The sequence below is a fragment of the Salvia splendens genome, chromosome 5 (assembly GCF_004379255.2).
Source record: "Salvia splendens isolate huo1 chromosome 5, SspV2, whole genome shotgun sequence".
NCBI classification, from domain to species: domain Eukaryota; kingdom Viridiplantae; phylum Streptophyta; class Magnoliopsida; order Lamiales; family Lamiaceae; genus Salvia; species Salvia splendens.
The window spans coordinates 42,925,068-42,936,883 of NC_056036.1; the positions used below are offsets into that span (position 1 = coordinate 42,925,068).

The 11,816-nt window shown below is 41.5% G+C and overlaps 1 protein-coding gene across 1 annotated transcript; it reads right to left on the reverse strand.

The window, feature by feature from the left end:
* Positions 1-6,216: 6,216 nt before the first annotated feature.
* On the reverse strand, positions 6,217-11,566 carry LOC121802317 (GDSL esterase/lipase At4g10955-like). Its single transcript, XM_042201953.1, has 3 exons — positions 10,503-11,566; positions 7,529-7,599; positions 6,217-7,384 (listed from the first exon to the last, which is right to left on the reverse strand). The coding sequence occupies exons 2-3, from the start codon at positions 7,588-7,590 to the stop codon at positions 6,442-6,444; spliced, it is 1,005 nt and encodes a 334-aa protein (XP_042057887.1). The 5' UTR covers positions 7,591-7,599; positions 10,503-11,566; the 3' UTR covers positions 6,217-6,441.
* Positions 11,567-11,816: the final 250 nt, after the last annotated feature.

Genomic DNA, 11,816 nt, shown 5'->3' on the forward strand with positions numbered 1-11,816 from the left:
TTTAATTAAAAGCTAATTATGCCCAACTTTAATTCACTATTTCTCACTCGCCGGAAATCGGATTTGAGAATGTGAATATACTACATTTATCTACGTAAAATGTAGATCGACGCTATATCATTTAATTTCACAAAATTAGATGTCTCGTCACTTTTCTTATTTGGTCAAAATCCATTGACCGGACATATTTTATTCCATGATTTCTACAATCTCCCACATGAGTGGAAATAGCCAAATGCATATGTATGCAGACACAAGCTCAACCCTCGAGAGGTATATAAGCATAAGGATAGGTAGTTGTTGGCTTGAACCCTCCATAGTCGACACCATCGGATACACAGGCGGCTTAGTAGCGCGATGCTTTGAACTAATCCCCCACGGCGTGCACCGAGACAATGGTGTTAACGCTTAAACACCTCAACCTCATCCGTTCTCACGTTTTGTGTCCTTTGCGGCCTTGAACACCACTTTGGGATCATAAGTGTGTTATTTGAAGCGGCCTCACTTCACACTTATATAGGTGATTCCTAATCGAGTATCTTGCCCTACTCGCCCCCATTGAGAACTCAATCTCCTCGAGATCCTTTAGGAGTCATTAAAAGTCATAAACTTAGCCTCACCACTAGGCAAGCTTTCCGACACTCTATTGCTCTCTAGGGAATAGATATAGTTGAGTGTTTCTCATGAACTCTCATAGCTTAGTTGTCCCTTTGAACCAAGTTCTTGGGATCTCCAGTCATCATGGTTGGGTTACCACTATGACAATTCTTTAGTTTGCGGATTTCAAACTCATTCCCTCTAGCAACTTTATTCATTTGATCACGGTTTAACCCTTTGGTTAGCGGATCCGCTAGATTATCTATTGACTTCACATAGTCAATTGTAATCACCCATGTTGTGATCAAATGTCTCACGGTGTTATGTCGTCGACGAATGTGTCGAGACTTCCCGTTGTACAAGCCATTATTCTCCCTTCCAATAGCGGCTTGGCTATCGCAGTGAATCATCATCGGAGGCACAGGTTTAGACCAACATGGAATGTCCTCGAGGAAATTCTTAAGCCACTCGGCTTCCTCACCAACTTTGTCTAAAGCTATGAACTCGGATTCCATAATTGATCGTGCTATACAAGTCTATTTCGTGGATTTCCACGAGACAACAATACCCCCAATAGTAAAGACATATCACCTAGTGGAAAGTGAGTCTTTATTATCGGATATCCAGTTCGCATCACAGTACCCTTCAAGTACCGGGGGTATCTTGCAAAATGCAGCCCATGATTTTGAGTATGTTTTAAGTATCTCAAAACTCTTACAAGAGCTTTCCAATGTTCTTTGCTTGGATTACTCGTGTAGCGTGCTAACTTGTTCATGGCGCAAGCAATATCGGGTCTCGTACAATTAGTCAAGTACATAATGCACCCGATAACCTTCGCATAATCTTCTTGTGCGACAGGTTCGCCTTTGTTCTTGCTAAGGTGAACATTTAGCTCTATAGGCGTCTTAGCCGGTGTGTTGTCATAAGCATTGAATCTTTTTAGCACTTTCTCCACATAGTGATATTGTGTTAAGGTGATTCCCTCGGATGTTCTTAGAATCTTCATTTCAAGAATTACATCGGCTAGACCCATGTCCTTCATGTCAAAATTTCTTTTGAACATGGCTTTAGTTTCGTTAATTATTCGGGTACTACTACCCATGATTAACATGTCATCAACGTAGAGACATACTATAACATATCCATTATTAGTATTCTTAATATAGACACACTTGTCACACTCGTTGATTTTAAATTCATTTGATAACATTACATAATTAAATTTTAAGTGCCATTGGAGCGGCGCTTGTTTTAATCCATATAAGGACTTAACCAGTTTGCAGACCTTATTCTCTTGTCTAGGTACTACAAAACCTTCAAGTTGTTCCATATAGATCTCATCTTTGAGTTCGCCATTTAGAAACGCAGTTTTTACGTCCATTTGGTGAATCTCAAGATTGTGCAATGCAGCAATCGCGAGAAGCACTCTTATAGAAGTAATTCTCGTTACAGGTGAGTACGTATCAAAGAAGTCATGTCCTTCCTTTTGTTTAAAACCCTTGACTACTAATCGGGCTTTATATTTATCAACTGTTCCATCGGCCTTAAATTTCCTTTTAAGGACCCATTTACATCCTAGAGGTTTATCACCTTCGGAAAGATCAACCAACACCCAAGTGTGGTTTAGCAAAATTAAGTCAATTTCGCTTTTAACAGCTTCTCTCCAATGCAGCCAGTCTGGGCCTGCATAGGCTACTTTCAAAGACGTTGGTTCTTCATCCAACATGAAGGCAATGTAGTCGGGACCAAAAGATTTTGGTGTTCTAACCCTATTGCTTCGTCTCGTTACTGCCTCATTTGGATCAGGCTTAGCATGCTTGCAAGATTCGGGCTCTTTATCTAATGACTTAGAGCTCGTTATTTCATCATCAATTCTTGCTTTAGAATTAGGTCCTACATTTTCTTGTTTTTTATAAGGAAATGCATATTCAAGAAATGCAGCATTTCTTGATTCAATTGTTGTTCCAACAGTCACAGTCGATATTTCAGACTTATGAACAACAAATCTATATGCACTATTGTTAAGTGCATATCCAATGAAGATGCAATCAACCGTTTTAGGTCCTATTGTAACTTCTTTGGGCGGAGGAACCATCACCTTTGCCAAACACCCCCACACTTTGAGGTATTTGTAGGATGACTTCCTTCCTTTCCACAACTCATAAGGAGTAGTATCTTTTCCTTTGAGAGAGATTTTATTCAAGATATAGTTGGCTGTCAAAACAGCTTCCCCCCACATGTTATGTGGTAATCCTGAAGTCAGAAGCAGTGCATTCATCATCTCTTTTAGAGTTTGATTTTTGCGTTCTGCAACCCCATTAGATTGGGGAGAATAGGGAGCAGTTGTTTGATGAATTATGCCACTTGCGTTGCATAGTTCTTCAAACGGAGCTACATATTCACCTCCTATATCGCTCGAATCGTTTTGATTTTACAACCAAGTTGATTCTCAACTTCGTTCTTATAATTTTCGAACGCTTCTATTGCTTCATCTTTACTTCTTAAAAGATAAATGTAGCAATACCTTGTGCAATCATCTATGAAAGTGATAAAGTACTTTTTACCACCTCTAGTTTGCACCATCTTTAAATTACATACGTCCGTGTGAATTAATTCAAGGAGTTTTGTGCTTCGTTCAACCGAGTGAAATGGCAACTTAGTCATTTTTTATTCAAGACAGATTTCACATTTATCTTGGGTATCCACTTCATTAGCCTTTAGTAAATCTAAATTCACTAATCTTTTACTGGCTTTTGAATTTACATGTCCCAATCTACAATGCCACAAATTTGAACACTCAGTCAAGTAAGAGGAAGTAGATGTTTTATTGTTATTAGCCAACGGCTTTGCAACACTTCGAGTTGCCACACTAAGCTTGAAAAGTCCATCGGTTACATAACCTTTTCCGAGTGACTTTCCAAACTTGTACAATGCAAACCTATCAGACTCAAATACAAGTTTAAACCCCTTATTAACTAGTATTGATCTTGACACTAGGTTCTTGCGGATGTCCGGGACATGCAGCACATCCTTCAAAGTGATAGTGACGTCAGACGTCATCATGAGAATCACGTTGCCAATGCCGAGGATTTCGGACGACGTTTGATTCCCCACGTTGATCTTTCTCCCTTCAACTGCAGTGTAGGGGGCAAACTTGCTCCTATCTGAGCAGACATGAGCAGTAGCGCCGGTGTCGATGTACCAGCCACCCTTGTTATCAATAAGGTTAACTTCCTCAGTGACCACAGCAATGAGGTCGTTTTCATCCCAGTCTTTGAACTCCTTCTCAACGACGTGGGCTTCCGACTTCTTCTTCTTGCTGCGGCAGTCTTTGGCAAATTGGTCCGGTTTGCCACATTTGTAGCAGTCGTCTTCAAACTTCTTTGTAGGTTGCATTCCCTTTCCTTTGTCACCTAGACGACTTGGGCGAGGGCGTTTGTTGGAGGGACAGCCCCACTCCAACAGGTTGGCTTTTGCATCAAAAGATCCCTTAGCCTTTTGATCGATTTTTCGCATGTCTGCCTCAATGCGCAGCTTCACGATCAAGTCTTCAAAAGTCATCTCCTTTCGCTTGTGCTTGAGGTAGCTTTTGAATTCCCTCCAGTTAGGTGGAAGCTTCTCAACGGTCGTGCCCGTTGTAAAGTTGTCGGGCAACGCCATTCCTTCGGCTGCAAGTTCATGGATGATCATTTGGAACTCCTGAACTTGTTCCATGACTGGTCTTGTATCGACCATTTTGTAGTCTAGGAACTTAGCTATTACAAACTTCTTATTTCCCGCATTATCACTGCGATACTTTTCTCTCTAGGTTTTCCCACACTTGCCTAGAGGTGTTTAAAACTGAGTATACATTGTACAAACTATCATCTAAAGCATTTAGAATAAAGTTTTTACAAAGGTAATCTCCTATACGCCATATATCATAGTGGGCCATGGCCTCGATGTTCGTCTCTTGGTCACTTGGCGCGGGCGGCTCGTCTTCTGTGAGGAAGTTCACGACGCCCAATGTTGTCAAGTAGAACAACATCTTTTGGTGCCACCTCTTGAAGTCCGAACCTCCAAACTTTGGCGGCTTCTCGGTGGGTGGCATCATTCTTGGTGCCATTGGTGCCGGATTGACCTCATGGAAGGAGCCTATCTCGTTGCCCCCGTAGGAGCCAACAGTTGGGTTGGGCATAGAACCCCCCAGGTTCGTGTTGGGCATAGTGCCCCCACATTCGTGTTGATCCCGAAAGATCCAACACTAGTATTGAGCCCGAAGGCACCAACACTCGATCCATTAAAGGATCCGAAGGAACCACTAAAAGTGGAACCAACCGAACCACCAAAGGTGGAACCAGTGGACGCCCCAAAAGGGTTGTCCCAAACCCATGGGAAAGTTGAAGAGGCGGTTGGGAAGCTAGGGGTCGGCATCATCAAGATGGTGGATGCATTGGCAGATGCACCGGTTGATGGAGTAGAGAAAGGGACGGCGGCGTTGGTGGCCGGAACAGTGGATGCGGCGGTGGCCGGAGTGGTGGCAGCGGTGGTATTGACGTTGGTCGACATTTCCAGCAAAGGATTAAGTTTCGAAAGTTTTATTTCATTTTTTGAAAGTCTAAGGTCTTCTGTAGTGTCTATCTCGTCTTGCGATTGTTGGAGATATAGCTATAAAACACTAACTAGGCGTAATACAACCCGAGAGAAGATCGAAGAAAGAAAAAATAGAAATGAAAATTACAATTGAAATTCGAAACTGTAAAGATGAACTTAGCCGAGTCGAGGAAGGCCTCTTTCCGCAAGACGAGATACGCCCCGGTAGTTCTCACGGTTTTGGTGCGTCGTCCCCAAAGATAAAACGGCTACGTCTCGTTCGTTGCAACACCGCAGTTGGAACGAGCTCCGGCGAACTGGAAGAGGAAGATGGCAGAGCTTCGAAAGGACTATGCAGAGAGGAAGTATGCTTGTGATGAATATTCAGTGTGTGAAATGGCTAGCATATTTATAGGCCAAGCCACCATGCAGGGTCAACTAAGCCTTGAAGGCTCATCATGGCTCATTTGTAACCGTCGGCGGTTACAACATGAGTGTGCCTTTCGCGTGTGGAACGTGTGGATTTCTCACGTGACAGCTTTGACTGTGCCACGCTTGACAATGTGTCAAGCCACTTGGATTGCTGACTCAGCGGTGGTCTAATAAGATTACTACGGGTCCAGACCCGAGCCCAAAGACCAATTGCCAAGACCGAGCCCGAGGCCCGCGGCCGCGAGCACGGGCTCAGGCGGGCGGGCGGCGGCGCGCGTGTGAGCTCTTTCACCCATCTTGGTCCACTATAAATATTAAGTAACATAAAGTCACTTAATTTAAGCACATTAAAAGATGTGTCACTTCTCCTATGTGGGATAATTAACACTAGTTAATTATTCCCTAAGCTCAAACTCCAAGCTTTAATTAAAAGCTAATTATGCCCAACTTTAATTCACTATTTCTCACTCACCAGAAATCGGATTTGAGAATGTGAATATACTACATTTATCTACGTAAAATGTAGATCGACGTTGTATCATTTAATTTCACAAAATTAGATGTCTCGTCACTTTTATTATTTGGTCAAAATCCATTGACCGGGCATATTTTATTCCATGATTTCTACGGTTCCTATCGTTAGATGGAATCTTGTGTTAGTTTGTCTCTTGGACTTGGACAAGATTTTTTAATTGTAAAAATGTTTCAAATGTTTTTCCAAATCTATTCGTCGGTGATGTGGGTGGTTTGACACAACTGATGTGCGACAACATTAAATTACACAGGAAAAAACAATAGGCAATGTGGTAATGTTGATAGAAGAAAAAAGAATGAAAAATGCTAGTGTAGGTAATGCTTGTATTCCAACTCCAAATCATGTCTCCACCATTGCCTTAACCTATGAGACTCCCTAAGACTCGGTGCGCCGTTGATACTGAGATAAGCCGAGGGAAGAAGGTGCAACGCCTCACACGACGACAAAATGCTCCCGAGCGCATTCTCGGTAGCAACCCTCTCAATCTCCCCCGCCCCGATCGCCTCCATATCCCCCCTATGCTTGAAATACCCCGCGTATTCGGCACATATGGGGTCCGACAGGTTAATAAACAGATACGGGACCCACGTCGAGAGCGCGGTAAAATGGTCCATTTTCCAAGCACCAGCACCAGCACCAGCAACAGCAGCAACGCTAGCAGTAATAGCACTGCTAATGATCCTCAGCCCGAGCTTCACCTTTTCGCTCTTGATCCACCCGATGGGCAGAGTTATAAAGGGCGGGTTAAACAAGTAAGTCTCGAGATGTATCCCGTGGCCCATGGCCATTTCCCGTCCGATAGCCAGTGCCAGGGACGACCCCAGGGAATGCCCTGCCAGCCAGACGTTTCCACACCGGGTCATCTGGGTAGTCGTTTCCAGCCCGGTGTGGAAACGGCTGCTCTTCTTGTGGTCGTTGAGCCACAAGTGGAAGTCCAGCTTTAAGTCCTCCTTCAGGGTCCCTAGCTTCAGGACCGTGCCGCGGAACGCGATCACATACTGCGGCGGTTGTTGCGTCTCGCGGGCTTCGTGGTTGTAGTACGGGTAGTTGATGAACTCGAAGACTGCGCCATAGCGCGAGAGGTCATGATTGTCAACGAGGATTTGGACGAGACGGAAGTTGAAGGAGTGCCACCATGGAGGAGCCAGGACGTCGGGGTCTTGCCGGTCACGACGTCGGTCCTCCTCCATGGTGTACACTGCCTGGACCAAGCACGCCGCCACAGATCTTCTGTGGTGGGAATTGCTCCTGTCAGCAGAAATAGTTTTATCTTCTTAAAACCTTTTTGCTAGATAAGAGCTTACTACGGAATACTCATTCCATCCAAAAAAAATAAAGAAGATTTATATATTTTTTTTAGATGGATAGAGTATTTTATATTAAATGTGTTACCAATCAACAGCCGTCAGAAATGTAGGTCCACTGATGCTGAAATTTTGACTCTTACGGCCCATTAGTGCTAGCTGCACAAAATAAATCAAATCAATCTTATATACAATTAATCACATCAATATCAATAATTATAAAATCACATCAAGTGTGTAAACTCCCTTGCCCAAACTGCCCCTATGGACCTTTTGTGGTTGAAATTGTTTCTTCGTTAGATGGAATCTTGTACAAGATCGTCTCTTTGGATAAGATTTCGTATTTGTAATAAATGTTAAATGTTACACTAGATATAAGCTCTAAGACATGCATATCCGCGTAGGGGATGCACTACGATGACAACATAGTTAAAATGATAATTTAGGCAAGCAACTCAGTATATTGTTCCAAATAATCTGCGATACGAAATCAGAGTAATATGGTGGCACCATAGTTAAAATGATAACCTAGGCAAGCAATCCAAGATACATAGACAAACAACTCGGTATATGGTTCGAAACAAGTCTGCCACGTGGCAGGATAAGGTTGAATTTGCTCATATATCTAAGGATCTGGTTGTCATTTTGGAATAAATCTAGAGGTCTTTCTTCTTTTGTGCTAAGAGAGTAATGGAATTCCAATTTAATGAAGGAGAATAGATTCATTCTAATTGAGGGAGTGACGCATAATGATTGTGCGTCGTTCTTAATGAAACGCATAACCATTATGCGTCGTTAAGTAATGACGCATAAGGATTATGCGTCGCTTAACGACGCATAAGGGTTGTGCGTCGCTCATGAACGACGCACATTGGTTATGCGTCGTTAAGGCGGCTTTTATCTGCCTCCAGTCACACGCAGATCACAGAACGCACCTTCATACACTTTCAATTCCTCTATCTCGGCGATTTCCGGCATTTTCTGGCAATTTCCGGCGATTTCTCCATAAGATCCGGTAATTTGTTCATCAATTTAGCTACATTCATCATTATTCATGTTTATTGTGCTTTCATTTGTTAGTTTTACCCAATTTATACAAATTAGGGCTTGTAGGAAAATGTCCATAATTGTCGTTGGTTTATATGTTTTTGATGCAGAAATCATGCAAGTATTTGTGAGTTTGTATTGGGGTGGTAGAGTAGTTCAACTACCACATATGGGTATTGGTTATGACCCACCTCGTGCGAGGAGCTCCATTATATTAAATTCATGTGTTTCCTATTATGAGTTGGTAGCAATGATTTGTGATGCGATGGGAATAGATATGAACCAACACACAATTGAATTATTATGGAGACAATGTATAGTCTATGGTTCCGGTATGAGTTATACATGTTCTGTGATTCGCAATGATGATAGTGTAATGTTTATGTTCAACAATGCTCAAAATTCAAGTGGGTGTATTGAATTATTTGTTGAGTATTCACCTGTGAGGAGTGAAGAAATCCCACCAGTTGTTGATTATGGTATTGGAGCATCTGCGAGGTTTGAACAAATGAGTTTTGAGTGTGGTATTGGATCATCTGCGAGGGTGGACCAAATGAATGAGCAGAGAGATGTTGTAGATGTTGTAGATGTTGCTGATGTTGGTGTTGGATTGAATGATGAGGTAGATGATGCAGATGATCTTGATGAGCCAAGGCCACTATCCGAGACAGAGCCAGACCCCGATCTCAGTGATGGTGATGGTGCTGATGATGTCGGTGCTAGTTCTGATGATGAGATAGTACCATGTAAACCTGTTATGCAAGGTGAACAACCACTTCCGGAATACAATCCTAATGGGTTTAGATTCTTTCGTGAATTACCAAGTCGTCCTTCTGGAGTATCGGATGATGTGGGAGGTAATGAACACAGCCTTTTGTATTGGAATGAGAATGAGCCGCATCGGATTGTGTTGGGAACAAAATTTGATTCCAAGCTACACGTGAAAACTGCTATAACTATGTGGAGTTTATGGAATGAAAAACAGTTTAAGGTTGTCGAGAAGGCTGGCCTCAATGTAGGCATTCTTTCCCAGGCCCACAGCTGCAAGAGAACCATAGGTCCACCGACATCTCTTCTCTGTCTGCCTACAGAAGCCTCGCACAAATAATGATACAGGTATGCTAACGCAGCACTACCCCAACTGATATTAGCCACATCTTCCGGATCGTCTAAGGCATTTAACCACATAAAGGGGACCTTGCACCCTGTGGTGTCCGGTAAAATAAGCCCCCCTAACAGGATCAGAGCATGTATGCGTGCTCTTTGAATGTATGCATACACAGGCAGCCCATCACCCAACGGCATCGTCGCTTGGTGGATCAGAGACGTCATCAACAAACCACCGTGCTTCGTTTCGGTTTCTGAGTCAGGTATCCATCCCAACAAATCTCTACACTTGCTGGACCAATCTTCAAATCCAACAGGGTAGTCACGGCCAGTGAAAGCACGACCGTCTGCTCTCAAACCCCACAGGCTTTGCACATCCTGTAAGGTAACAGTAACTTCCCCAACTGGAAGGTGGAAACAGTGTGTCTCAGGCCTCCAGCGCTCGATCAAGGCAGTTATTAGCTCATTGTCCACTTAGGGGCACAACTCAACAATCAACAAGCTAACTAAATTGCAACTTAGGGGCACAATATATGCATAAAATCGCCCACCAAAAGGGGCACAATTACAAAAACTTAATCAATTGCTACTACCCATTCAATTATATGCATATGAAATACCCAAATTACGGAAAATCGACCAACAAATCCAACAATTTCATCATAAACGCTAATTTTGCTAAATTAAATCCATATGAAATACACAAATTACGGAAAGTCGTCCAAAAATTCCATCAATTTCATCATAACCCATAATTTCATCATAATCGCTACTTATATGCAACAAAACAACACAAAAATACCAAAAATCCATCAATTTAATCAAAAACCCTACTTTTACTAAATAACGGAAAACCTGCCCAAATTAAACATTAAAGGATGTATTTAGCCAAATTGAAGAACAATTACCGGAAAATGGTTGCAAAATGGTGGTAATTCGCCGGATTTTGCTCGGATTCGTCGGAAATCGCCTGCCTCGCCTGCTTCGCCTCTTTCGTCGCGTTTCTGCCTGATTCTGCCTTCTGCCCGTTTTAAAACTCAACTAACGACGCATAAGTATTATGCGTCGCTAACTAAAGACGCATAAGAGTTATGCGTCTCTATTAAACGACGCATAAGTATTATGCGTCTCTAATAAACGACGCATAAGTGTTATGCGTCTCTAATAAACGACGCACAATGGTTATGCGTCATTAACTAACGACGCACAATGATTATGCGTCGTTTAATAGCGACGCATAAGGATTATGCGTCTTTTTGTTAGTGACGCATAAGAGTTATGCGTCACTCCCTGAAGCGGAATACGACTAATGCTCTTCATTAAAATGGAATTCCATTAAAATCCTTTACCAAAAAAAGAATTGATCCAATAAATCTACTACAATATATATCCGTCCATTTATCCGTTTTCTAAACGGTGAAAAATAAAATTTTATAGAAGTATCAACAAATACGAAAATTAGTTTTCTAGAAGTGAATAATTCTACAAAGTAAAAAAGAAATCGTACAGATTAAATAAACCAGATGACAGGATTACTCTTTCAACATAACATCAGAAAAAAGTTAGTGTAATACCCATTCAAACAATCTAACCTAAATTGAATTATCAATAAGAAATTAAACCACATCCGAATTCTAAAACATGGTGCAAAATTTCCGAGCACTTTGCCCTTTACTTACCAATTATGTGCTAGATTAACACTGTTTTTTTCAGTGATTCCTCATCCAATTACAAAATTTTTTACAATTAAATGGAACTTATCTGTTACTATTACAAGTGGAAACAACTACAAAAATAATATTGCGATCAAATTCCAAATAAAAAAAAACAAAAGAGAAGAATGAAAAATTGAAAGGAAGAAAAATGAGAGAGAAACGCACCTAGTACAAGGAAAAGTGGTGATATTGGATGAGCAGTCGTTGAAGGAAAAGTGGGGTGTATTTTGTATTGCAGATTGTGAGTACTGTGTTTTTTCATAATCTTTGGAGTATTATATATAAACAGATATAGAAATAGTCAAATAAAATGTTCTGACATTATTATGTGAGCGCCGCCATAAGTGAGTTTCGTATTGAGTTCTTGTTCAGTTATTCGTTACTATATCCGTTTGTTTTATAGGAGTATTTTTTTATTCTAATCCCTAAAAATTTATTATTCGTATTTAAATTTACGTTAAATTAAAATTATAGCTCAATTTATTTTATTTCTTTATAAATTCAAAT